This window comes from Anas platyrhynchos, chromosome 9 (genome assembly GCF_047663525.1).
Source record: "Anas platyrhynchos isolate ZD024472 breed Pekin duck chromosome 9, IASCAAS_PekinDuck_T2T, whole genome shotgun sequence".
Classification (NCBI taxonomy): Eukaryota; Metazoa; Chordata; class Aves; order Anseriformes; family Anatidae; genus Anas; species Anas platyrhynchos.
The window spans coordinates 12,535,441-12,562,636 of NC_092595.1; the positions used below are offsets into that span (position 1 = coordinate 12,535,441).

General features: G+C 53.4%; 1 protein-coding gene across 1 annotated transcript in view; it reads left to right on the plus strand.

Moving 5' to 3' along the window:
• LOC140003205 (uncharacterized) overlaps window positions 1-27,196 on the plus strand; it is a 46,787-nt gene that overhangs the window by 5,278 nt on the left and 14,313 nt on the right. Inside the window, exons 3-5 of the mRNA XM_072042541.1 lie at window positions 4,862-5,030; window positions 24,770-24,835; window positions 25,607-25,707. Of these exons, the coding sequence (XP_071898642.1) occupies window positions 4,862-5,030; window positions 24,770-24,835; window positions 25,607-25,707 (336 nt within the window). The remainder of the gene's footprint in view (window positions 1-4,861; window positions 5,031-24,769; window positions 24,836-25,606; window positions 25,708-27,196) is intronic.

Genomic DNA, 27,196 nt, shown 5'->3' on the forward strand with positions numbered 1-27,196 from the left:
CAATGAAGTAAATAAACTACTCTGTAATAGCCTCGTTCAAGCAGCCCAAGATGTTTTTACAAGTGGATTTTTTTTGCACAGGTGGCAAGGTGGCTTATTTGGAAGGGGAGATTAGTACCTGGAAGGGCAGGGTGTGGGCAGCCCGCAGCTCACAGAGCAACCCACATCTCCATCCAGCCCAGCTGCCTCTGCTGGGGGAATAAAAGCTGTCCCTCCCACCTCCTGGGAAGGAGGAAATGAAGTCCCCAGGCCTTTGTGGGCTCATCCAGCTCCTCCTGCGAGGGATGGAAACAGCCAGGGTGTGGGGCAGGGCACAGCAGGAGTTGGCCAGGAGCCTCCGGCACGCAGGGGTGAGTGAGCTGCAGGAGGGGTGCTGAGCCCCGGCAGCATCTGCACCTCCTTGTAATCAGGGCTGAGTCAGAGCTGTACGAGGTCGTGTTTTTTCCAGCTGAGGGGAAACTTCTGCCATGCATTCACCTGCATCTCAGTGCCTGCCAGCTCCTCCACCAGACGTTTGAAAGCCCACACATGGTATTTTCACCAGCTGAGCAGAATTCTTCTCTAAGCGGGTAATATCTTGTTGTGCAGTATCATTTTGGGTCTTTCTGAGAGAGTCTCATTCTGGGGAAAAGCTCTGTATTTTGCCTCTTCGGTTTAATTTCCTTGCCTGATGGCAGCAGACCTGAGTCATCCAAAAGGCACCATTGAGCTTCACAGGCTGAAGCACCCGGGGGCACCTCATTTCTGCAGGTCTCCCAGGGGACTAAAACCAGGGCAGTGCTTCATCTGCATCGCCAGCTGGGATCCTGCAGGGACAAACTCCCAGGAATGGAGCCTGTACCTCTCCTTGAGCCCTGCTGCTGCTGCTCAGCTGCACAGGGGCTCGTGCCCTTGCTCCACCAAGCCCAGAAAGCCCAGCTCTGCCCTGCCCGGCTTCCAGGTTCTGTGTCCCCAGACTCCTGGAGGTCACTTTGGTGGCACAGCCACCCTGCCTGAGCTGTGATATGGGATTGCCTTGGCAGGTTTTCCTGCAGTCACAAGCCTCAGACCTGTGAAGAGTCTAAGTGCTGCTTTGTGTGCTTGGCTGGGTTTGGATCACCTCGGGCAATCTGTGAGCGCAAGAGCTCCATCCTGTGAAACCTGAGTTTCTGTGGGATTAGGGATGTTCAGGTTAAGGCTTTAGGGTTTTTGACGTGAAATCATCCAGACGGTCTGAATGTCCTTCCAGCTGGGGCTGTGCTCCTTTGAGGGCTTGAGGCTCTGCTGAGCTTTGAACATCCAACAAAGCCCCAGACCAGACAAGCTGTCCTCATTCAGTACGTTTGCTCTGTTGTAAGAGAAATATCTGTAGTGGGAGTGCTTTCAGCTCCAGGGAAAATCAGGCAGGTTTTCCATAAGATTTTTTAAAACAACCTATAAATTCATCCATGGAGGCGAAACTCCCTATTAAAGCCATAGTTTCTGTCTAATACCTGCTAGAAAAAGCTCTGCTTTCAGCTGTTGAGACAGCTAATGTCATTCCTGTCTGACCCGCAGGTTTCATCCTGCTGTGTTCTGTGGGGACTTTTCCCAGACTACAAGTTAGACTAGATAAACAGTTTCATATGGACACAAGAGAGGTAATTATATCTAGGAATGAAATGGTATTTCTCCCGTGCTTGACAGCAGTAAAATGCAAAAGAGCAGTTGAAAACCAAAGGGGAAGAATATCAGAAAGAATGAAAAGGAAGGGGTAGGAGGGATTTAGACAAATTCACTAGAAAAGGCACCTTCCTCTGAGGGATTTGGAACTGCAACCAGCAGTTACATCAGGGAGAATGAAAAAAATATATAAATAAATAAATATTGCAGTCTGTAAAGATCTGTTCTTTTTTATTCTTAAGCCCACATCAAGGGTGATTCAAGCACCCTCCTAGAAGAGAGAAAATCCATTGGTGAATGTTAGTGAAATCCTGGATTTACGACAAACAGCTCTGCAAATCTCCTTTCTCTGGCCAAGCCATCCTTTGGACTGGCCTGGATGAAGAAGACTGGGAATGGCAGGGAAAGCTGCTTGCCGAGCTTTTCATGTGGTTTCCATGGCTGGAAATCCATGGCAGGGTTCCCTGCCTCCTTGTAAGCGGTCAGAACAGCTGTTTCATTTAAAGTGGGGCTCCAAGTCTCAGGTATGTTCCAGGAAACCAGCGTGGCAGGGAGCGAGACCAGACAGCACGCGGCGTGCGGCTCGGGGGGATGGCTCGTTTGCTTTGAGGGTCTTTGCGATGGGCTGGGTCGAGCAATCCTGCTGCTGGCACTTCGCACACCGCAGGTTCCTGGGGTGCTAGGAAGAGACCGCACGGATGCCGTGGTGCTGTGCACACGTGCAGAGCTGATTTTGTCTGCTCCAGTTTGGTTCCACTGCCAAAGGGAACAGCTTCCAAGGGACGGAGTTCATTCCTGTGCTTCCTTATTAAGGCACTTAAATGCAAGCCCCCGCTGAGATAGCTGGAGAGCTGGTGGATGTTGTCGTGGTTCTCAGTGAGCGGTGCCCTCTGCTCTTGAGCAACAGATGAGATCTGTGAGCTCAGCGTGCATCACTGGTTGTGTGGGGAGGAAGAGAAATCCAATGGCAGGTCAAGTCAGGAAGACTCAGCAGTCCTCCAGAAATAAGAGGGGCACCCACCAGGATGCACAGGCAGTACCCCTGGCTCTGCTGCCTCTGGGAGCTGTGGGCAGCAGCCAACAGAGCTGTGCTCAGCTCCCTTCTGCTCGCACCCTGCTCTGCCCACGCTCCCAGGAGCACTGAGCTGTGGACTCATCCCAGTGCCTGCACTATTCCTTCACTGCTCTCAGTACTTTTTTTCTCTCTGATGGCTCCTGCTCCCCATGTGCAGGGCTGGTTGTTGTGCTGGTGAGCAGCAAAACCTCCCGCAGTTTCACTGCTCAGCAGATCCTGCGGTTGCTCTTGGCCGTGCTCCTCTAACTTTGTTTTCCATCCTGCTCCTACTGGCCCTCCTTGCAGTCTGATTTGTTCCACCAAATGCCTTCTATGAAGAAGGGAAAGAAGGCAGCAAGATGCTTTTCAGCCAGCTCTCAGACATGAAGTCATCAGGCTGCCTGAGTCCAGCTTTCTTGCACTCACTGGCAGCACAGGACATGGCCCTGACAGCCTGGATGCGCTGTTCCTTCAGCAGAATACAATGCCCCTTTGTGCAGGGCTCCTGGGCCGGCCAGGTTGGGTTTTGTTTGACAAAGCCTCTTTAAATTTCAATATTTTCTCCATGGGGTTGTGAAGAAAAAGATTTTTCTTCTTCCAGTCAAATCTTAGCCCCAGTTTGTTCAAAACAGGTCTGTGACCCTAGAGCTAGGTTTCAGGTTTGCAAATAAACCTGTAACCCAGGCAGCCCGGGTGTTTTGTAATCAAATTTGTGCATAACAAAGATGCTATGATTTCAAGCCTGGAGAGAAAAGATGGGGCTGGGAGGCCAGAGAATTGCCTTTTACTCCAGCTTCCCCTGCAAGCTGTGTGTAGAAAATTACACCATGGCTCTGTTCGCAGCTTCCCTGCTTGTCAAGTGGCACCGAGCAGTGGAGATGTCTTGCGGGAATGGTGTAAACCTCTCCCCACGCTTCCAAAACGCCTGAGGTCCTTCCATAAAGACGATGAGAGAAGTGAGGGGGATGGAGGGAGTTTCCTCTGGAAAGGGGAATCCAGAATGAGAAACACATTCAGCCACTGCACAGAGTAAAAACACACGCGCTTTGATTGCAGGAGCCAGACCGTGCGTGCCTCACATGTGCAGCTGCCCAGATTTACGGCCTGTTATCCTCCTGGCAATTACGGGGTGTTGTGGTGGGCTCTGCGTGAGCGATGCGCAGGTTGCCCACACAGCCCGGCCTTCTGAGAAATGACACGGCGCTCGCTCCGCCAGCGCTCGCCATGTGCTGCGGCCAGCAGCAGCTGTGCTGGAAAACCACCACGGAGGAAATCACAAGTTAGTGAGTCACCGAGACGGCTGCCAGCCTGTCAGGAGACTCTCCATAACTCAGTTTTCGTGTGCTTGTGCTTCTGCTCTGAGGCAGGCTCGGATGCCACCTCGAACAGCGGGGTGGTCGCGGGCAGGTGAGAAGATGGACCTGGTTTTCATCCCTCCTACCCCAAAGGGATGTGAGTGCCGTGGAAATGGGAAGTGTCCCATGCAGACTGCAGCACACCCCTCAACAGGCAGCAGAGATGCTGCCCTGTGCCCCCCACCCTGCCCAGGGAAGTTGCTGTTTGGGACAGGGCCAGGAGCATGCTGCTGCCACGACACTTCTGGCCCCGCTGCAAGCATCAATATTGAGGTCTTCCCAGAGCTTTGGTCCAACTCTGAAGTCCAAGTGGCTCAGGCTTTATCTCTGCACTGGGAGACCCCTTGCAGCTGCTCTGGCCCGAGAGCACACTGCTGTGCCTTGGACACAACTTCGCTTACATCATTTGCATCTATGAGAATGGGCAGAAAAGCTGTTGATGCAAGTGTGTCAAGCAGGCAGAAGGTTTGTAACATAAAATGCAGGCTTTTAGCCAGCCAGCAGAGTAAGGGTTTTCATAGAATCCTAGAATAGTTTGGGTTAGAAGAGACCCTTAAGGATCATCTAATTCGAACCCCCTGCCGTGGGCAGGGACCACCCCCACCAGCCCAGGCTGCCCCCAGCCCCATCCAGCCTTGTCTTGGACACCTCCAGGGATGGGGCAACCACAGCTTCTCTGAGCAGCCTGCACCAGTGCCTCGCCACCCTCTGAACAAAGAGTTTCCTCCTAACACCTGATCTAAATCTCTTTTAGCTTAAAATCGTTCCCTTTTTTCCTAACACTATCTTGTTTTTATTTTGTGCTGCACAGGGAGATGAGGCTGGAGAGAAGTCAGGCTGTGAGGGCGCCTGGCCGAGGAGCTGGGGGTGCAGAGCCCCAGGCAAAGATGTTTTCTGCACACCCAGGAGGACACTGGAGCCCATACTGGAGAACAAACCCCTGGGGAAAGGGCAGCGTTGTGCTGTGGGACACAGAGCAGGTAGGGATGGTGCCGCTGTCCCCGTACAGAGCTGGAGCTTCCTCCCTGGGGCTCCCTGCAGCCGCCCCTGCCTCCCAGCTCGTCTCCCCCGCCCGTGGCTTTAAATGCCTCTCTTCCTTAATCCCAAACAAGTGGGAGCGAGATGTGGAGCAAACCAGTTCCAAATGCTTGTGCTGGGGGCTCTGGGCTGGGTCTTGCTCTCCTTAAAGCCAGAGGCAAAATCCACAGGAGACAGAGGTGCTAAGATACTCCCTGGCTGAGTATGAGATGCTGTTTTCCTTGGAAAAGAGAGGGGTCCGTGAGGTGCAGTTTTGTCAGTGAGCAAGACCAGGTATTTTCAACATCAAAACAGACAAGAAAGTAGAAGCATTTTCTATGGAAACGTAGTTGGATAAAGACTACATTTGGGATTTATGCACATAAATGCTTTTACTGCTTTCTTTTACCAAAGCTGGGCAATAATTCTTCTTTTGGAGCTAGATTTTCAAGCAATGAAAACACTCCCTTAAAATCCCTGTTTTAAAAGCAGCCTGTTCTGCAGTGAGCTTTTGGATGACTTCTCCCCGCGTTTCCCAGCCGGGGCTGTGCAGCACATGTTCCCTCATGGCAGCAGGCAGAGCGCAGGCAGCCGGGGCTGCCCGATCCTCCCGGCACTGCCTTCTCCGTTTTCAGACTCACTTCTGCCCGTAGCACCGGCGTGTGCTGTGCCTGCCTTCAGCAGGAGATCCCCCGTGCGATGGCTGCTGGCTGGTGACAAACCCTGGGAGATCACAGCGCTGGGGAGAGGTGCCTGGGAGGCAGCTTGACAGCAGGGCGAATTCCTAGCTAGCAGTAACGCGCTCGTGCGTTGTTGCTCTTTGATCAGCCGTGCTTTAAATTGACACTTGGACTTAACTTGCTCTGACTTCCACGTGTAAACTAGCTCGATGTAGGCAGGTCCCTCAGGCTGTGTAAGGATGCCTCCAGATGAATGTTGGTGTGTCTTGACGAGACAGCCCCCCCATTTTCTACTCTCTCCGTCCCCTCGGCAGGGAGCACCCACCAGTGCAGCAGGACACATATTTCGGCTCCTTCAGCTGCCCAAAGCTCCCTGCAAAAGCCCAATGTGGGGCCCTTCGTTTTGAAAAGCTTGGTCTCCCCTTGGGCAAACTTCCCAAATGGTGTTAGAAGTGCTTGTGAAGCATAAGGCAGTCTTTCCTCGGTGGTAGGAGTAATGCTGGGTGGCACTGAGCTCACAGTTTATTCGGTGAAAAGCAAACACTCGTGGCAGCTGAAACTGTTTCTGAACTGGGATCACGTTCAGTGGGCAATCTGGGAGGGGAAAAAGATGGAGAATGAATGCAAACCAGCCAGACGAGCAGATGGATTTTGATTTGAGAAAGTTCTTTGCATTGTTTCGGGCTGGTGTTCCACTGCGAAATGTGGAATTTGCTGTGTCTGTATGAACGAATGAGTTCACTGTTTTTAAAAAAAATATGCAAGTGAAACAAATGAAAAAAGAAACCGATTCTCGTGGATTAAGGTAAATGCTCTGTTTGACCAGGTGTGGTTGGGCTTTTCTTACTTTAGTTTTGTCCTGTGTGATGCCTTGTTTTGGAAAGGGGGAAGGGGAGAACACATTGAAAACATTTATGATAAATCCACCCAAAACAACTGAAAATGAGCTAAAAATGACCATTTCCCATCAGTCCCCTTCTGGTCAGACACAGGGATGGAGGGCAAAGAGAGCTGGCTGCCACGTGTGACCTCTGGCAGTCCATGGCCCACCCCGAGCCCTGAACCATCCCCAGCTGCTGCAGCTCTGGGTGGCTTTGGTGTCATGCCTGCTGTGTGAGCTGCCTGCTGGGGAGCCCCGCTGCTGCCACGGCCTGCTGCAGCAAACAGGGGCTCCCTCTCTGCCCTACAGGTGCCACTCTCAGCTCTGGGGTGGCCGCTCCTCAACAGAGGTGACATCTGCAAGCATCCCCAGGGGACAGGCTGCTTCAGGTTAGGTGGAAGCTGGGTGCCTGGCACCCCAAGTCCTCCTCCTGCGTGCCTGCAGCCAGCAGCACAGGTGATGCTGGTTACGCACATGACTTCGTGGTGTGAGCTGGGCTTGATCTTCTCACTGAGTGCTTGCACAGATGTCCTCTGGGTCTCGCGAACATGTGTCTTCAATTAATGTTCATCAGCAGGGCTGAGGTAAAACACTTTTCCAGTTGGAAAAGGAGATGCCTGGTGTGCTCACTCCAAGTGGCAGATTTTCAGGCCAGGTCTGCTCCTGTTCAGACTCCTAAGGGCGAATTTTCCACCACCGTGCTGAGAGGCGGCTGTGGGGACAGTGCGGGGCTGGGGACGGCTGGGGCAACATCTCCTTTAGCTTCCTCACCTGGAAGCTGGCTTGACACAAGTGTCTCTGTCTCCAGCACATGCAAGGAGCTGTTAGCAGGGAACACATAGGAAATGTCCCCTCACTGTTCCCGGTGTCACTGTACTGCTGAAAGGCACCGAGGTCAGTGTGACAGCCCAGCTTTGTGTGCCTGCTAATGCTCCATGCTGCCGTCACTCTGATTTCCACCGGCTGTTCCCTCAGCACTGGATTCCTGCAGCAGGGCAGACGTGAGGGTATACAAATCAGGAATTAAAAGGAACAAGCCAGCCCAGGCTGGCAGCCTGTTCATCAGCCTCCGTAGGCTAAAATAGGCCGGTTGCACACAAGTCAAAATAGCAGCGGTGATTTGAGGCCTGTGTTTGTTCTAAGCACATCCAATCTGTGTTTTCTTTCCTTTCTCTTACCCGAAGGATGGAAATCTCAGTCCGAGTGACTTGTTTTCCTTTGAGCAGGTCACATAAAATGCTGCCCCTGTGCTCCTCCTCGTAATGGCCTGGCTTCGCTCCGCAGAGCCCCTGGCAGAGCTGGAGCAGGGCGGAGATCAAAGCCGGAGCTTCTCCTTCATGGCTTTCCTCTTACAAATTTCTTCTCTCTTCTACTTCATTTTTTTTTTCCATAATCAGAGTCTCGAGTCCTTTTTTGTTCCTATTCAGGCTCGGGATCAAACAGGCCAGACATCTGCTGTGGTATTTTTTTTTAATCATTATAATGATTTAATGATTTTGTAGAGGGGAGGGAGAAGAGGGAAATGAAAATAATGATAATGCCAAAGAAATGACACCATTTCTTTAATTCAGGCATGGTTGGGAGTGCCTGCTCTTCCCTCTTCTTCCTTTTTTTTTAATCTTGAGGAAATAATCACGGTGATTGCAGCCGATGTATGTTGGCAAAACATTTAAGCAGACGTGTGCCTGAAAACATGAATCACATCTATGTTCTCTTTCTTTTAGGAAATACACTGGTTAAGGCTTTTTCATCTGAAAATACAAAAAAAAAAAAAAAGCTATTTGAAGCCCTCCAGGTTTTCATGAGTCAGCGGGGCCAGGCTCTGGAGGCAGGTGTGGGAGGAAGCTTGTGGCTGGGAGGCGTGCAGGATGCATCCCCTGAAGCCAGGCTGCTGGCTCTGTGCACAGATCCGTGCTGCCGTGCCACAGGGGAGCCTCAGCTCGCAGAGAAGTCTCGGTTTTCAGTCAACATGACACCGTTCACGCTCTGAAAGTTACAGGCATCTTTGGGTTACATACCAGCACCGGGCCAGCAGATTATATGCAAACTCACCCACGCTGCTTGTTTTGGGAGAGGAGGCGCTCGGCATGCCAGCCGTCTCTGGGAAGAGGTCCTTTTGCAAAGAGTGATGGATGGTGGGAATTTAGGCTGTCATTGTGGTCCCCTTATTTAAATTTAAATGCATGTGAAATGTTTTCTGATTACGGAGAGGTCATGTTAATGTCCAGACCATATCCTGTCATCTTGCTTTTTCATTTTCTTGTGGAAAAGCTAAAAACTTGAAGCAGAAAAATCAATACAAGCAAAACATCCAAATGTGGCGTATAATTCCCCTTATCTGCATGCCATTGCTCAAAACAAATGCATCAATCTATTTTATGTTCCGTGGTTATGAGCTGCCCTGAGGATAATCAAATGCACCTGCAGGAGATAAGGTCGCAGATGCCGGTTCCCACCCTCTTCCACTCTTGCTCCAAGTTTCTCTGCAGCCGCCTTCACCAGCTCCTTGTCCTCTCTTGGCTCCATTGCTCTTTCTTTCAAGATTGCTTTTCCATATGGGTAGGTTAACTATAGGGTTTTTTAATGCCATATACTGGGAAGAAATGAGGCTCACTGAAAGCCCAGCGGTTGGTAGGATGCGATCCTGTGAGTGCGAAAGAGCGCGGAGAAGTGCATGGCTGGCCCCTGACAGGAGGGCTATTGATGTGCCTCCGTCTCCCTGGCCCTAATCAAGTTCTCCTCTCAGCCCGTGTCCTGCAGGCCCCTCACTCCCTTCAATGAGGGGAAATTTGCAGACAAATTTCTGCCAGCAGGACACTGGTGCTCTCCTGCGTGGCGGGATAAAGATCCCTGCAGCTGGGGAGCGCATCCGGGCAGCCCCCTGCGTGCCTGAGACCAGCATTTTGGCATCCCCGTTGGAAAATGAAATAAGGCTGAGCTCCCTGGTGGTTCTGCAGCCCGGCTGACCAAGGCAAACAAGTGTGTAAGTGGTCCCACATGCTGGGGGTGCGTCAGGAGGACATAAATTGAGCTTTGTGCTCCTGGTCGTGGCGCTTTGCCCTGCTCTGGAATTGCTTCTGTTATCTGGGGGAGCTGCCCTCCCCAGAGGGTGTGCGGCTCTGAAAATATGACCTTGCCCAGCTGGCTACCTGGGAGGAATATTTGAGGCAATGCAACCACTGTTTTCTGCCCTGGTATGGAGGAAGATGGGAAAGGTTTGGGGCTGCAAGCGCCGCTGTTGCTGGGCACCTGCCAGCAGCCGCCCTTCCTTTACACTTGTCATCCCTCTAGCTGCTCCCCGGCACCAAATGAAGACTGTAAGTGCAGGATAAACAAAGAGCCCCTTCATACGGGGCAAGTTCTGGGGGCAGAAAGGACTGAAAGGCTCAAGATACGGCAGGGCTTAATGCCGTAAATCTGATTAATTTACCTTGTGACAATCGTAACAAAACAGCGCGGGCTCGGAGCCGTGGCTGCGGGCTGACCTTTGGCTCGCGCTGAAAGGCAGCGCAACGGGGGCTGGGGCTGGCCAGGGGAATGCCCCAGCCTTTTGCTGCTACCTGCTGCTTCCGACAATGCAATCGGACACAGCTCTCAGGGCGATGAAAAACGCCTCCCTGCCGAAGGCCCCTTTTTTTCTCCCGGCCCTGGACGGGGCCAGCCCAAGGGCGTTTGGCTGGGGCCGAGCCGGCAGCATGCTCGGTGCCTGGACAGGCAGCAGGCACCAGGCAAAGCTCCCCTGCGGGCTTCAGGGCTGCACCCCGTGTCACCACCTTGTGGGGTGAGCTTTGTCTGAGCTGCCCAGTGTGGGGCAGAGCCGAAAGCACGGATTTTTCTGTGCATCCCCCAAAGAGCATCTTCCTTGGGTGCCCTCTCACTGCCTTGTGGGCACGGGGTCCAGCTGGTGTCCTGGGCTGTGCTGCAGGGTGTGAAGGTTGATTGCTAAATGCCTCGTGTCCCCATCCCACAAATCACTTGTGCTTGCGAGGAGTGCCACAAGGGAAGGTTCTCCCATGTTATGTGCTCACCGGAGAGGGATCACTGGGTCCTGGTGCACGTACCAACACTGGATACTGAATTCACATCTCAACTTCTGCTTACAGACCCAAATCCTGTCCTTTGAACATGTTGGGGACAAACGCTTGTGTCCATAGATGCTGCACACTTTCATCTGGGGCTCTGCTAGATGCCCTGGGCAGAGCTATTCTGGAATAGGACTATTCAGGAATTATGCTTGACTTTTTATTAAATAAAAAAAAAAAATCCTAACATTTTCTTTCTTTCAAGATTTCCTGTAAGTAATGTTACAGCACTGCAAGGCCAACAAAGCACTGAGGCAGGTACCTGCACAGCAGGAGGAACGTCCTCCCTGTGCTCCCTACCCACTCCTTTTGGGTTTGTGGCCAAACTCCTTATTCACGTTTCAAGCTCTCTGCTTTATGCTGCAACTGTTGGCTTAAGTTCTTTTTGCAGAGTAATTGTCATGAAGAAAGTTTGGGAGATTTCATAGCTTATTCTATTTTTATCAGCATAAAATGGAACCTTAAACAGGAGATGAAAAATAACTCCAGGTTTTAATGGGACCATATACCAGCAAACGGTTGTCTGTCTTTAAATACCTTGGCTGGTACCTCTTGATGTGCATCAAAAATAAATAGTTAATAAATGCATTTTGACTGGAACATCTGCTGCAGTTCTTGGTTGTTAAAGTTTAATTGCAGAGTAGAGCATCAAACTTTGAGACAGTTTGGGGACAGAGATTGATTGGGGTCACCAGGTTCTCCGGAATAAAATCCCAGCCCTTATCTCTGAAACACAGCGTCCAATTGATTTTCTCTGGACCATTACACAGCCCACGGTGCTGGGCAGCCCAGAGTGACCGAGCATCACGCTACTCAAAATCCTCTCCAAGCAAATGCCGCAGCCCTCCAAGGGCTCTTGGCAGCACAGCTTTCCCCTCAAGGACTGAAGAAGTGCTGATGGCACCAGTGGGATGAGGGCTCGGCCCTTTTCCAGCCTCAGGCCGTATCCAGAGAAGCGTTGTTACCTGCAGGGTGGCGTTCTCAAGGCACCCAGCCACATGGGGCTGTGTGATTAAAAAATGCCAGTTGTTATTCAGTCAAACCAAGCGTTTCCATGCAAATCACTGAAATCCATTTAGTTCAGCATCCCTGCCTGCAGGACGGGGAAAGCTTCAGTCCCTGAGCAGAGCTGGGCTGAGCGTGGTGCAGTTCGTTTAACAGGAAAATAAGGCTAAAGAGAGCTCTTCACACCAAAGCTGTGGCTCATGCTGATTACTCACCGACTCCCAGACAGCTTGGATTTGCCAATCAAATCATTTTTAGCCAAATGCGCCAACGCCAGCCCTGGCCGCCCTCTCCCACGCGGCCCAGCTCTTTGCCAGCCCTGGGGAAAGCCGCTTTGGATGTCCCTGCCTGTCCCGGCCTTCCTGCTGAAACCTGGGGGCTTCCTGGCCCCTTTGTCCCCAAGCCCCTCGAGAGGGTGCAGCCTCCATGGGGACAACAGGGGGCTGGGAAAGCCACCAGGGCCGGTGGGCAGAGGGGACCCGGAGCCCTCCTGGTGCGTTTTGTTCCCCAGCCCCTAATCCGCCCTTGTGTGCTCTATGGTCCTCCACGTACTTCAGGTTTGGGGAAAGCAGCTTTCCCTTGTGCCCCCATTGATTTACCAGCGCCAGGGTCCGGCTGTTGCCCTGGGTAATTGGCAGCAGTGACATATCTGGGCTGAACTTTATTGTATGCGTTAGGGAAAGTCAGCAAACAGAGCTGAGTGCGCCGTCAAGTATTGCCTTTGACTTTCTATTGCTGCCGTTTGGGGCCTGTTTTGTCCTTGCACTGAGAAAGCCTCTGTTCTGGTGGGGGCTTTGTCTGGGATGCTGGAGGTTAGTCTGAGGAGAGCCGTCTGAGAGACCCCGCTAATCCCTTTTTACTTTTTGAACAAGAAAGTCAAGTGTTTTTTATAATAATAATAATTTGAGCTAATAAGTAACATGCTGGCTGGAGCCGCAGCTGCCTGGGGTGGAGCAGATTTGTTTTCTCCATCTAATTAGAAAGCTTTGGCTAACGTCACACGTGTCCCCACTCGCAGTCCCTCTGGAGGGGTCTGGGGTCTCTCAGCTATCTCCAAGCTCAGGGTGCCCGAGTTTTGCCGTCCAGCTCCTGCCATGCCCTACACGATGGGAGTCCCCAGGCTCTGCTGTGTCCTCGGGGCAGGACACCCACTTGGGAACCAGCCCAGGTGAGGGCAGGCTCCTCCTCCTGTGGGTAGAAATGATAATTCCATTATTCCTGTAATTCCTCCACACCGCGTTTCTGCCTCATCCAAACGCATTAGCAAAGTAAATCTCTGCCCTCCTCCCCGGGACAACCCTCCTCGCAGCCTGTGGGAAGATTCAAAGCGCGGCGCTAAGTGAAAAATCATGCAGCTGGGGCAGGCAAATGCCCGGACCTGTGTTCATTAACAATATTGTGTATCATCTAGATGCAAGAAAGTTTCAGGGCATAATGATTTCCTCCTCAGCGATGGGCGCAGTTCGGTGCCAGCTCAGAACACGGGGAAAGCCCGACCTGCTCTTCTCCTGCCCGGCTTTGGTGGCTGTTTTGCAAACACTTTGGGAAAGTGTGCAAATTCCCATAAAAATGAAGCTGAAGGAAAAAATATATTTTCCATCGGGCAATTTTTTCAGTAAGATTAACTTCTCGAGACCTCAACTTTGGCCCTAGCCGGCCTTGACAATGGCTGCTTTTTCAGAAGGTGATGCAGCTATCTGTAATTAGCCACGGCTAGTTAATAACTCATCTGTTAACGTCTGAGCCCACAAACGGAAGGCTTCGATGTACAAGGAACCAAGGTTAGGCCAACAAGGATAAAATCATGTCTATTTAGGTCTAATGAATTCCATTTCCATTGTTGCTGCGTTGTGTTTGGACAGTCGATGGATAGCTCAGCTCCGCCGCCACCCCCCGAAGGGCTCCGGCTGCTCAGGAGTTCCCTCTCCCTCCAGCAGCCTCCCGGGCAAGGGTGTAATTGCAGAAAAGGGTGAGAACAATATTCTGCACTCTTTAGTTTGACCAACAAGTGGTTCAGAGTTTTATTGGAGGTAGCGTGTTTAAATTTCATTATCTGTTTTTGTATCCCCTGAAGTACCGGGGAACATAGTTCAACACCAGCCCCCTGTTGAACGTAGTCCTTAACGCAGTCCTGTTATGAGATGCTGTGCGGATTTCTGCCTTTCAAATATAAAAGCGAGGTCCTAGCTCTGGTGCCTTGTCGCCCTTGGCTGAGCAATTACGTTCGTTCTTTTTCAAAGCTCTGAGCTCTGAGATATTTGGCACGGCACAGCTGAATGCTGACTGCCTTGGAATCATCCTGATCCTCCTGTGTCTGTGTCACAGCAAGCACCCAGCGCCGTTCGCTGTGAAAACCAGAGCACCAGATCCTGCTGCATCTCCGTGCTACCAAGCTCTGCCCCATTGACCTGCACTCAGGAGAGCGATGTGTTCACCTAATTAAAAGACAAAGTGTTGATGAGAATTACTTATATGTTTTCCAAACCAGAAATCTTAAACCATTACAATCAAAATGAAAGTTCGGCTTCGACAGCCTTTTAAAGGTTTGCATTTTTGACCAGGGTATTTCTAAACAGTATTCCCGTTTGTGTGACAAGCACTTGACACCAGAAGTGTGCCTTTTCCCATTTCAAAAACTGAAAGAAAAATCACATTTCAAATTGCACCCAAACTGACCCTTTTCCCGAAACTTGCTGCTTTGACGTGCTGTTGAAAAATTCCCACTCGGCTTTAGTCATGGGAAAGAATTTTCTCCTTAATGTTGTTTTGGTAAGAAAAAAATAAATCGTTGTTTGCATGACTAGGTCTCAGTCATGAAAATCTGACCCCAAAAAATGCTGCTGAGGGTTTCCTCTGGCTGCAGAGAATCGCAGCAAGACAAGTCATTCGAGAAGACGTGTGCTCCAGCCCGGTGGGACCCGGTGGGATGTGGGGAGAAGAACCCTTTGGAAGCTCCCTGCTGCTCGTGGGGTGTTTTGGTCATGGTGGAGCACTTGAAGCACACGAGCCCCCGGGGCTGGGCTGTGTCACATCCCACCTGTGTGCACGCATGCCATGGTGACGTTGCTGAGCAGGAGGTTGTGAAACAAAACCTTGTCCAGGCCCCAAGGAGCTGGACCTGCTGCTCCCCTCCACCTCCAGCAGGACACAAGGCCACCTCAGGACGAGCGGTTTTGGGATCTCTGCAAAGGACAAGCCGCACTTTGTCCCATGTCCCTGACGTCCAGCCCGTCCGTGAGCCAGGCAGGTGTTTATCAAGGGCTTGGGTGATTCCTTGGTATTTCTCCAGAGCTCTTGTCTTGTAAAGCCAGACAGGAAATCTCGTAGCAATGGTTTTTCCGGTCTGACTCGCAGCCAGGCCCGTTTTGAGGGCTACCTGGAAATAGCTGGAAGATGGTCTTGGCAGGAAACCTCCGCGCAGTAGGAGCCCTGGCTAGGAAGTGGAGTTGGGCAGAGATTAAATCTGGCCCTGTCAAAGCTTAGGAAGCTCTGGGGTGTGCAGGAGAGAGAGGATGCAAACACAAGCACTGCCCTGCTGCTTTAAGCTGGGTTTCCCAGAGGACACGAGCTCCCTGGAAATCCCCCAGGTTCCCGGGCTTGGCCATGCCTGCTTCTCTCTCCCCCACTGGAAACCAGATTAATTTCCTTGTGTAACTGTGCTTCCTCCGTCCCGAACTCAGGCTTTTCAACATCCTCTTCCCTTTCAGCTGCGTGGTCGGTGCTGGGCGAGCTCCCCTCTCTCTGGGAAGGATGCTAAAGTTTGTCTTTGTGCCCAATAAAACCAGAGCAACACTCAGATCGCTCCCCAAGCCCCTGCCTGTAGTCTGGCAACAAGAGGTAAATCTTGTTACAATCACAGTCAGCCAGTGGTTGTTGCTGGCTTCCCCACCGGAAAATGCTGGATGCCTGGTGGACAAATTCTTGGAGGTTTCAGGCGTTTGGCTCCGTACGACACCGAGCATGCAAAATCACCCGTCGCGTTAGGTCCAAGCGAAGCAGACCGAACCGCAGCCTCTGTGGCTAACAATTGGAGCCTCAGATGGGAAGGAAAGCACAGGAGTTCCGACCTATAACTGCGAAGTATCTGAACTCAAAAAATGCTCAGCATTCAGCCTTCAAGAGCACTTTTGAAGCTGCCTGTAGAGAAAATAATTAAAGAGATGAAAGATGCAGTGACTGATAGCAATAAATCACGCGCGGCTGTCTTTGCCCTCTCAGCACACGTAAATCACTTTTGCCTTTAAAATATGGCAACAGGCATTCTCCCCAGATTGCTCCGAATTTATTAGACAAGGTCATTAGAAATGTATTAGGGCAAAATCTGAATTTATTAACTGAGTTACTTAATAGCTTAATTGTTCAGCTGGGGGTGGCTGCGTGCGCTGCCAGGCTCGGAGGCGCGATGCTGTCCTGGGGGACGCCGCTGCGGCTCGCGGGCATTGCAGCTCCATGGGGTCCGGGGCTGAGGCCGTGTCTAATTAGGCAGGTGTGTTTGTCTCCCTGGTAATTGGCTTAAAGTTGGCCGGGGTGCCTTTTGAGAAGGAAAACCATAGCAGGGGCTGCAGCTGGACCGTCCCGGAGCTGGGCTTGGGCTTTGTGTGCGTTAATTTGGAGGGGCGGCGGTGACGCTCGGTGCCAGTCCCTGCTGGGACCCGCCTGCAGCACACACATCCCTGCACCATGGGGCTCACTTTTATGGACTGAAATGTTTGAGTTCAGCTGGATTTGTGTGTGTGCATGCAGGAGGCCCTTCTAGCCTTGAGCACTAAGGATATGGGACTGGAATTGCCCTGCAAGGAGCTCTCCTCGTGCCGCCAGCCCCTGTCCCTTCTTGCAGGAGGTGCACGCCGCAGCATTGCCCTCCCCAGTGGGACCATCCGCCAGGAGAGGTGTTTTTGGAAGCAGCCAAGCCCAGCAGCTCATCACACGAGTTTCCCTGCCCCAGGGACAGGACCAGGGAGCAGGGCTGAGTCACAGCTCTGGCAGTGACCACACTTCTGAGGTTTTGGTTTCACAGAGCACCGAAGGATGGGGACAGGGCGTGCCGCACTCATCTGTGTGTGTTCACAAAGCACGGAGCTCAGCTCCAGCAACAGGAGAGAGGCAGATAGTCCAAATACCAGGTTCAGCATGGCTTTCTGCTCACGCAGAAGCTCCAGCTGCCTAAGCATCTCCAGGCTCCACCTGATAAAATCTCAACGCCAACATCTGCTCCCCTCTCTCTTAGCTTAGTCAAACACAGCTTTGCATTTGCTCGGCAGGCAAAGCCTCCGCTGAGCCTGACAGCTGAGACAGCAGCTTCTCCCAGGTCAGGAGATGCACAAGTGAAGACTTCCAGCGAGGACCGGTTCCTCCTGGGATGTCCAGTTCCATGAAGTGACCCCATTTGCTCAGTTTTCCTCAATTTCTGGGTATAACTTGGAGTCTTGTCTTCCTCCTGCTTCCCACTCTTGTTCTGCCTGCCCAGGGGTGCACAGGTACCCCAGAAGTTAATGTAAGAAGGGACAGAGGTAACTCTCCTGAAATCACTGGGTATTTTGCTTAGTGGCGTACTCCATGGTTGGACCCCCAAAGTTTTCACTGAGGCACGTTTTCTCTTTGTCCCTGGTGATGGGTGGTGCCCGAATAAGGAAGAAGGCAAGAGGAGAAAACATGAGGTTAATGACTGCAGTGACAAACTTTATTACAGCGGCTTTATGGGGGGAAAATGTCTCACAGTCCTTGCCACACAACAATGTCCCGACAGACATGATGTCATTGCGTCTTAAAAGGTGTTTGAGTTGGAAAATCTTTTCAGCAGTGTTTTAAGGGGCTGTTTAAATGATTAATAAGGTTTATGCATGTGATTTATTATCTCAAAATAAAAACGTACAGTAGGTATAAAATGTATTTGAAAGGGATGACTGTGTTTATTAATGTTACAGGTGTTATATTCCCAGACATTTATCAAAATAAATAAGCTTAACTCCGAGAGAAGAATCTGGTCACACATCTGCAACCCGGGACTATTTACGTCAGAAGGAAGAAGTTTAGGGCAGAATATTATTTTGGACCGTGTGTCAGGAGTTATTACAAACACGAGATTTCTCCTGTGCTCCCTGCTCGCTGTGGTATCACCTCGGTATTTGATGTGTATGGCCGTTGTGTGCTCACTAAAGCTGAGTTAAGTGTCTGAGAACTGCATTTCCTCCAAGCACGGCTCATTTAGGTTGAATTCTTCATTGCTGCCCAGCGGGCAGAGGGGGGGGACAGCTGCTGGGGGACAGCACATGGCCGGTACCAAAATCAGCCCTGGTCGGCTGTTTGCAGCCTTTCAGTTGTTTCCCTTTCACATTCCTCTTCCCCATGTGTAGTCTCTTCCAAGAGGCCAATTTGTAGCAAAATCTTCCTGAGCCCGAGTCCCGTGTGTGTTTTCTTTCAAATATTCAAAGAAAAAGGCAAGACTTCCTTTATTTCCAGTGTAATTTTTTGCTTTTGTGGAAGTTTTTGGTGGCAAGAGGGCCTTGCTGAGGCACAGCTCGTTCTGTGCATCTCTGCGTGGCAAGAAATCAGCTGAGATGATCAGAATGATGAGGCTGGGGAGCTCCTCACACGCCGGCTGTGTGACAGCTCCTTGCCTCTTCCCTCAGTGCCGAGGGACGCGATCCCCTGCGGCCGTGCCCCTGCTGCCCTCGGAGCCTGGCCAGATCCCGCACTGTCTCGAGGGGCTTCACTTGGTGGTGGTGGGGAGAGCCCAGGCTGCGCTGTGGCACTCAGAAATCTCAGGCCTGACTTCCCCAAGACGTTGTTTCCCCCACACGGAACTAAGATAAGTATTTCCCTGACCCAGCAGCACTGAGGTTAAGGGTGCTTCCCCCTGCGCACGCATGCACAGATAGGATCAGAGCCCAGCACAGCCTGGCTGAGAAGCCTCCTGTCCTCCCCAGGACTTACCTACGACCCTCCCACTTCCCCAGGGACACCGGTGTGCCCCCTGCCCCCCTCACATCTCCGCCCCGTGCCCCCAGCCCTGCTCACGGCACGGCTGCCTGCCCGTGCCCGGGGGCCCTGCTGCTATTGCCTGCAGCGCCCTTTGGGCACCCCCTGGCACTTCCAACTTTTATTAAAATAAGCCCAAGTGGAAATTGCATTCTCCCTCCTCCGGGGTTTCCATGGAGCAGATCTAATTATCTTTCTTTAATAGCACTAATTGGTGGGCTTACAGGGCCGGCCGCTCCCCTGTGCCCCCTTTATCCCTCGCGCGGCCCCGGCCCCTCGCGCCGGCTGGGATTTGAGCGCGGTCGGCCGCCTGGTGAAACCGCTTTGACTTCTTGCCCTCAATTCGCTCGTGCTACCTGAGCTCCCCAACCTGTTGACAGAGGAGCTTTCCTTTGTCTTTGCAAATTGACACAGCTGCACGCTCGGCAAACAGACTCAGACGCTGAGCTTTGGGCTGAATGGCTCCTCCAGATTAGCGCGGGGCAGAATCAGCTTTAAGGCAGCTAAGCTGGAGCCAGCGGCAGGAGAATGGAGTGAAGCTCTTTATCAGGATTCACTGCCATAGAAAGGGGCTCCTCGCTCTCGCAGAGATATTTACTTCCCTTCGGGGGCGGCATTCCTGGAGCCGATAGCTCATCGTGACCCTGCACCGGAGTTAATTAGCCTACTGTATAATGGGGAGATTCGCCCGGAGATTACACGAGGTGATCCCTCACCACACACGCTGTTTGCTGAGTGCTTTGGGGCTCTTGGCAAGCACAAAAGCACAAATGCAAGCAGCAGAAAATCTGGAAGGGGGTGGGGGCCGACAGCGCTTGGACATAGAGCCCAGGGCAGGGGCCGAGCCCTCCTTTGCCCCATCCTTTGCCCCGTATCTTGTGTATCCTGTGCCCCAGGGTACACAAGGGTTTTATTGCAAACCCCTCAGGAAGTGGCCACAGCAGTGAATCTGGTAAAACTGGAGAAAAGGGGCAGAAAAGACACCCGTGTTTGCTGCAAACTGCTGGCTCAGCCCGTCTCACCCAGGGTTTATCAGCATACGGCACAAAGACCAGGCACCCAGCCGGTCACCCCGTGTCCTGTAGGGTTACCTTGGGCATACCCTGCAACAGACCCCAGACCTTCTCATAGACCCTGTAGGACCAGGCTCTGCCTTGAATTAAAACCAGGCTGGGCCTGCCATGGGGGAACATCCCTGCCATCTGCCTGCCCTGCCCTGCCCTGCCCCACAGCACGGGACAGGATAGCAAAAAAGGCAATTAATGCCAAACAACTTGTTAATGCTTTTATAGCAGGTTAAAGAAAATGCCCCATATAAAACTACAGGAGACCCTCTATAATTCTGCACGGCTGTAAATATGCATTAACTTAATTACTATCAGCAATTACATCTCAGTTTGGGAACAGTTAAAGTGGGTGCACACGAAAAGGGATTATTATTCCTAGAAAATGAGTGCGGAGATAAAAGGGATTTATTTCTCGCCAGCTAATGAGCAGGGGCAGAGGTGCAGGGCAGCATCCCCTCTCTGCAGGGCTCACACAGCAGACACAGGCAAGAGGAGTGCACGGGGCAGGGGTGAGGGCAGCAAGGTGCAAACGTGCTCAGGGCTCCCTGCTGGCACCCACCCCGCTGGCAGGGTGAGGAGCAGCGGGGCTGGGGCAGCACAGAGTGGCTGTGCAGCTCCCTGCTGGGCTCTTTTCTTCATTTTCGCCCTGGGCTTACAGGCTTGTGTTGCTTACAGCTAAGGGAGCTGGCTGGAGTTGTTCGGGATGGATGGTCTGCGTTTCACAGGCATCAGATTTTGCCCAGAAATGTCTGAGCTGAGCCCAGAAAGCTAGGAAAGCATCTCTCCTTGGATGGAGAATCTATCTCATGCCTTCTTACAGATGTTTCTAACCCCACTCCTTAAAGATAAATGCCTGGTTTCTGCTAAATGTGCCCTGATCCTTTAGAAGCAGCTCCCACACACATCCCCCTGTCTGCCCCGCTCTCTGTAGGCTCCAGCTCCAGGGCCCGGAGCTGGGTTTCAGCCCCCAGGGTGGCATCGTGGGGTCTCCAGGGTACCCTGGGCTGGGCCTGAAGCTGCTCCTGCTCTTTGAAGATGCAAAGTGCCCTTACTGACAATGCCCAGCCTTTGAGACTGGGCAACACAGCTGGAGATAAAGCTCCTTTGTGATTTCCAGTGCTTTTGTCATGCACTGGGGCTGCCAATACAACTGCAATATCCCTTACCGAGCGCTCAGCCCAGCCTGGAGCTGGGGACAGAAGGCAGATGGGGATAGCATGGAGAGGTGTGGACACGGATAACACCATTCAGCAGCCCTGAGAAGGGGAAAAGCTGAAAACGGGCAAGGTTTAGGAATGGAGAAAGGGCAAGGGGAGTCTGGATGTACCCAGGCACTTCTCCTGCCCAGCTGCTCCCACCCTGAGCTGCCACCACAGGGCCCTCCTTGCCCATGGTGCCCCCTCGCCGTGCTGGTAAGGGCTGGGGGCTGGCTTCAAGCCCATTGCACAACACAAAACGACAGGACAGGACGTGACACTACATGACACGAAGGTGCTCAGAGCACAGGACCCCTTCCGGAGCCACCCAGCCCCTGTGGGAGCCCGCACGCCGGAGAGCAGCGCAGCCGGCTCAGGCTCTCCAGTGCAAGCAGGGCTGCTTCCTCGCTGCCTGGCAGAACACGTTTTCCACCAGGGAACACGACTTTGTCACATATCATCTGCTTTCTTTTCTTGATCTACTTCTGAATGCTGAGCTCATGCGTGTGCAGCGCTGCTTTGCAATTCGTTATCCCTGCAAATGGCAACCTCGCCTGCCACCATCTGCAGTCAGAAAGCCGCCCAGGAGGAGCCGGGGCTCTGGAATGAGATTTGGAGCAGTAGCAACGTTTGAGTGCAATGGTATTTCCTTCTGAGCAAAAAAAAAAGGACCTTCGACTTGTTTTCTCTCCCCCGCACCCCCCTCCTGGAGGAGATATTAGCCAAGACGCACAGATGGGATCGTTTACAGTTTCCTTTGGAGCTGCCTTGGCCCTTTCAGGTTTTGTTTATTCGAGCTGGGCTGTCAAACAGCCGGGTGGAGGGGACGGGAGGGGACATCTCCCGCGTCCCGGCCTGGACCAGGGCTGCTCGAGTTCCCGGTCTGACAGAGGGTGATGGATGAGGAGGGTGCTGGCTGCAGCCTGACAGGGCTGGGGACCTGTGGCTGTCGTCAGAGAGATAGGGGAATGGCACCCAGGGGAATCACACACCGGCAGGGGAGAATCCCAAGGGGATGGAAGGTGCTTGGGCTCTGCAGAGGGACGTCTGGAGGGGATTTGTTTTGCTCTGCTTGTGAAAACACACGCATGTGGTCGTGAGCTGAAGTCAGAATGTGCCTACAAAAAGCAGGGTCTCGAGGTGATGGTCTCCATCCCGCAGTAGAAAACCACCAGGAAAGCTGCCAAAAGTCAGGGCGCACAGCCTGGGAGGATGCCATGCATGGCTTTGGTCGCTCTCCTGGCAATGCACGCTGGTGAGGAGCATGAAATCAGCTGACAACCATGCAGCCCAGGTCCCTGGGGATGTCTGAAGCCCCCATTACTTGGAGCTGGGGTGCCAGGCAGGGGCCACGCAGGACTGGAGGTGTGAGAGGTGGGGGCAGCAGGGCTGTGCCAGGCAGGGATGCCCGTGCCCACGCAGGTCGCTGCTGCGTTGGGCAGAGGGCCACCAGCTCCTCCTTTCCGAACGCAGCCTGGCTGGCACCAGCTGGCACCGCTTTTCCTTGCTGCCACCGAGCAGCCGTCCCGCTCTGAGCTGCTGGTGTGCGACCGGGGCTGGGTCCCCACAGCTTTACTCACAGCTGCAAGCACCCCAGAGCCTCCAGGCTGGGAATGGAATGCAAACAGGAGACCCGAGCTGGAAGAAAGCAGCCAGGGGTGAAGCAAGACCTTAGCTGGATGCGCTGGAGGAACTGCTCCGTTTAGCCGGGGTGGGAAGGAGGGGATTTCCCCTCCCTCCGCCTGCGCTGCTGGTCCCAGGCCAACCGCAGCGGAGCAGTAAATACGAGTTCCCAGCCGGCAGCTGCCGGCCGGCCGCGTGCGGTGAGTCAGTGAGCCCTGGCCACACAACCCCGCAGGCAGCAGCAGCAGAGGACACCCAGGGCTGGGAAGCAGAGCCCTTCTGCTTCGGGAATGTGCTGGGACAGGGGCAAGCTCCGCGGCGCTCCGTGCGCACCGGTGCTGCGGGTGCGCCCCAGGATGCAGCGCTGGCACCCAGCACAGCAGCTCACGGCCAGGAGGAGCAGTGCTGGCAGCAGTGGCACTAAAGGGCCGGGGTTGAGGCAGAGCTGCTGCCTTGCAGCTCCCCGGAGCAATCCATCAGCAGCAGAGGAGCCGTGGTGCTGCGGCTGGCCTGGCGGAGCTGGCAGCAGCTTGGGCATAAGCACTCCTGCCTCAGTGGCGGTGGGGCAGGGTGGGTGTCTGAGCACAGGGAGGATGATGTTAGTGATAATTCCCCAGTCCCCCGGCGTCTCACAGAGCTAACAAACAGGGGGATCTGAGGAGCTATTCCACGGGCAGGGCAGATCTGTTGTAAGGGACTTCCTCTCCTGGGCAGATGAGACAAAGGGGGATAAAGCCAACCAAAAGCGTGCGGCCGCTTATTTCCCACCGACATTCAGGAGAGCTGAGCCATGCACACCTCCCACCGCGCCGGGGCTGTGCAGGCACACGAGAAGCCTCAGCTCCTGCCCCAGAGCCTCCAGCCTCGGAGGAGGAATTAAAAAAAAAAAGAAGGAAACCCAAGCTCGGAGGAGCAGCAGCTCTGCAGCCCCTCCGCAGATCTCCATCTGGCAAGAGAAGTGCAGACAGGGGCATGTTCCCTCCACATCAGCTGCACAGCGAGAGCAGCTTAGATGAACTCTCCTGGCTGGTAATAAAATGATTTTACATATGTAGGAAGCAGGATGTGCAAAGCCCAGGAGTCTGATCTTGTTTCTGAGATCAAACAGAGTCTTATTGTACAGGGGTGTGGAGCTGATGTAACTGTCTAGTGTGCCGGACACAATCGCCGTGGTTACGCAGCTGGACCGGAATAAAGCAAGTCTGTATCTGAACTCATTAATTTTTACAACCAACTGAACTGCTCTGCCTTTTTCTTTGGGCTTTTCGGTGGCTGAGGACCGTGGCTCTGTGGCAGAGGGGTGCTCTTGCCGTGCCACACAGCAGGATGGGGCCAGACCCCCGCCCGGGGATGCTGCACAGGTCCCCCCCCGAGACTGGCCGGGAGCAGGGGAACCAGCAGTGGAAATGTTGGCATTCGAGAGGGGTCTGCTGGTGTCTCAGCTACAGGGTATGTCAACGTTTCCATTAGAAACCCCCTTTTCCATGTTTATAGCTTGGCTGTGAAACTGCCCTCCAGGCTGGGCTCTAGCAAGTGAGGAAAACCCAGGGTTTTCTGCTGAAATGTTCAATGTGGGTGATTTTACACGTCTTTTTGTCATGGCTTGCTCAGTACCCTTCACCTGCACACACACCGAGGGTGCTTACGGGGTACGTGGGTGGCAGTGAGTGGCCAGCAGACCTGGCAGCCCCTTGCCAGCAGGGCTGCCACGCAACAACAGCACAAACCCTGCCGTAAGAGCTGCCCCTCTCTGCTAACGAGGTAATTGGTGCCATCAGCCCATTAAGAAGGCACCCCCTGCGAGGAGCTCAATTAAGCCAGCTACATAAAATGATTTACAATCCTTCCTCTGGCCAGGGCCCTGACCCTAACCTGGCTGAGCCCCGCAGAGCATCTTGGCAGCCACCACGTCCCTGGCTACAAGCTCTGTGCTCCCCCACTGCCACCTCCGTGCTGGTGGCAGCAGCCCCGCCTGTGTGAGGTATGGGCCCAGGAAGAAAGGTGCAGCATGGAGGAATTTTCAGATTTTTATCTGTAAGGGATCAAAACGTGGTAACTCAGATTTATAGCTAACATTGGAATATCGTCAATGGCTGATTTAGCCTTGTGTTGCAGCGTGACGCATTTTTCAAAGCTATAAATCAAAACAACAGCAAGAAGGCAGGAATTAACTTTTATTTTTCTTTTAAAGGCGCTGAGGTCCCCAGGCAGCTCTTGGACAGGCCAAATACAGCGACTCCCATCAAGGCACCCCCAGGTAGGATGCTGCCCTGGTTAACCCTTACCCCAAAATGCTGCCATCAGTGCACAACCCAGGCATATCCCAACCTGGCTTTCCCCTGGCAGCCTGGTTTGTCCCCAGGGGCAAGCTGTCCCCTAGCATCCTTCCCCCCAGGCCATCACAGGGGCTCCCTCCAGCAACTCAGCCCCCAACAACTGCTGGGGATATAGGGGGGGAACAGCCTGCCCCAGCTCCTTGCTGGCTTTCTGCTGCTTTTCCAGCATGCTGGAGTTACCATGGTTAGTTTTCCACTCTTCCCCTTGACCCCATGCAGATTTCCCTTATGAGTTAGTGTCCTGGAATGCCTCTTTATTAGGTGTCTCGAGAAGTAAAGCTGACCTGATGCCAGTGCCCCCACACTGAGGACTTTATTAGTTTTTTAATTTTCTGTCTGGGTGCTCTCGCTGCCTCAAACTTTCCACAGCTGTGAGGATTTATTAATGAAGGAGACTCGTTTGTGTCCTGCCTCCCCTTCCCCTGCTTCTTAATAAAACCAGAAAGTTTGGGGCACTGGCACGTGGAGGGGCTCAGAAGGGACTTTGTGTCCCCACAAGGACGCGATGCTGCCCACAGAAAGGCCCTTTGTGCTGGCAGGAGGTGGCAGCACGCTGTCCCCGCGGCATCACCCTGTGCCACGCGTGGCTAAGCCCACAAATGCCTCCCCTCTTCCCCGTCACTGCTGCTCCTCAGGGCAAAATATGCTTTTATTTTATTTTTTTTTTAATGGCCTCCTTTCTCCCCAGACAGGCAGCTCCCTGTCCAGGAGGAGCAGAGCCCTGCCGCTGTGCAGGGGATGCTGCTGGAGCCGGGTGGCACGCGGGTCCCCGTCCCTGCAGGGACACGGGCAGGTACAGGGGGAAAAGTGTGGGCCAAATGTTTGGTTATCTGCGTGTTTAGAGGGGGCAAGGAGCAATTTTGGCCCAATTAAGCTCATCAACTGCTGCTGGAAGGAGTGGAGGAGGTAACTGAGCGTCCTGCTCTGGGACACCCAACAAACAGGCACAGGGAAGGGGAGAGGAAGGGAGGAGGAGGAGGCAGGGATGAAGGATGCGGAGAGAGCGGATGTGCTGCACGGGCAGGATGAGCGAGAAGGATGAGCGAGGCTGAAGGAGCAGGGACCCTGCAGTATAAACACGCCACCAGGATGCAGGGGGAGAGGGGATGGACTGTCGAGGCAAGGGGAAAGAGCACCAAATATTTATTTGTCCACAAAACAAGTCTCCATGGCAATGAAGTGCCTCACAACTCATTTCCAAAACAAGCCCGGCCACGCCGTGCTCTGACAGAGCTGCGGGGCGTGGAGGGGCAGGGGGGGTCCTGCTGTGTCCCGGGGCAGGTGCGAGGTGCACAAACCAACAGGGGTTTGGTGGGAAAGGGATGGGAAAAGCTGCAACAGCTCTTGGGCTTTCAGGGCTTTGGGTTATACCTCGGCCTCCACAATGGCAGGGGCAGGATTGAGCCCCTGCATGTGGAAGGTCCGACCCTACACCTCCACGGGAGGAGCTGGCAACGCCGAGCTCCTCAAACATCACCACGAGTAATCTGGCTCTAAACCTGCGGGGCCATAAATCCCATTATTTTGCTGCCAGCTGAACAATTTGTTCCTGTAACAAGGTGCTTTAACCTTGCTTCGTGCTCATTGTTCTGCCCCCTTTGATTTTACTGTAAGTGACTGAATTCACTTTTGGTGCGCTGCCAGCGCCCCATCGATCGCGGCCCCACGAGGATGGCCGAGTGCCCCGGTGCTGCCAGCAGGGCTGCGAGCCCTGCCGAAACCCAAATCCCTTCGGGGACTGCAGGATCCCCCCAGGAACCGGTCGGTGCTTCGAGCTGCTGAGCAGAGCCCAGGCTGAGTGTGCTCCGTGTGGTTTGAGGTTTCGTCTGCAGCGGCTGGGGAGGGTTTTGGTTCCCAGCACCTCTCCCTGAGCGTGCTGGAGGTAACAGGGGCAATAAAACCGCCCCCACAAAACCCACACTTAACCGAACGTTTCCAAGCCCAGCAGCACTGGGGGGACTGATCCTTCTCCTCTTGCTGTCGTTGCCAAAATTCCTATTATCCCCGCTGGCTGCTGGAGCTGACTCCCATTTTCCAGCCTGTAACGCCGCCTGGTTTCTGTCCCTCGGTGCCTGAGGGCTTCTGTCCGTCCCCCCCCAGTAAAGGCAGCCTGGTGAGTTCTGGCTTTGTTCCCCGGAGCCCACCTGCCCTGGAAGCGCAGGGTGACGGCCGGGCTCGTGACCGGGAGGAAGCCGTGGCCCTGCCGCCAGCGAACAATCGGCGGAAACGCGCCCGGCGTCCCGGGGCTGGGGAGGGCGGCGTGAGGATGGGGCAGGGACCCG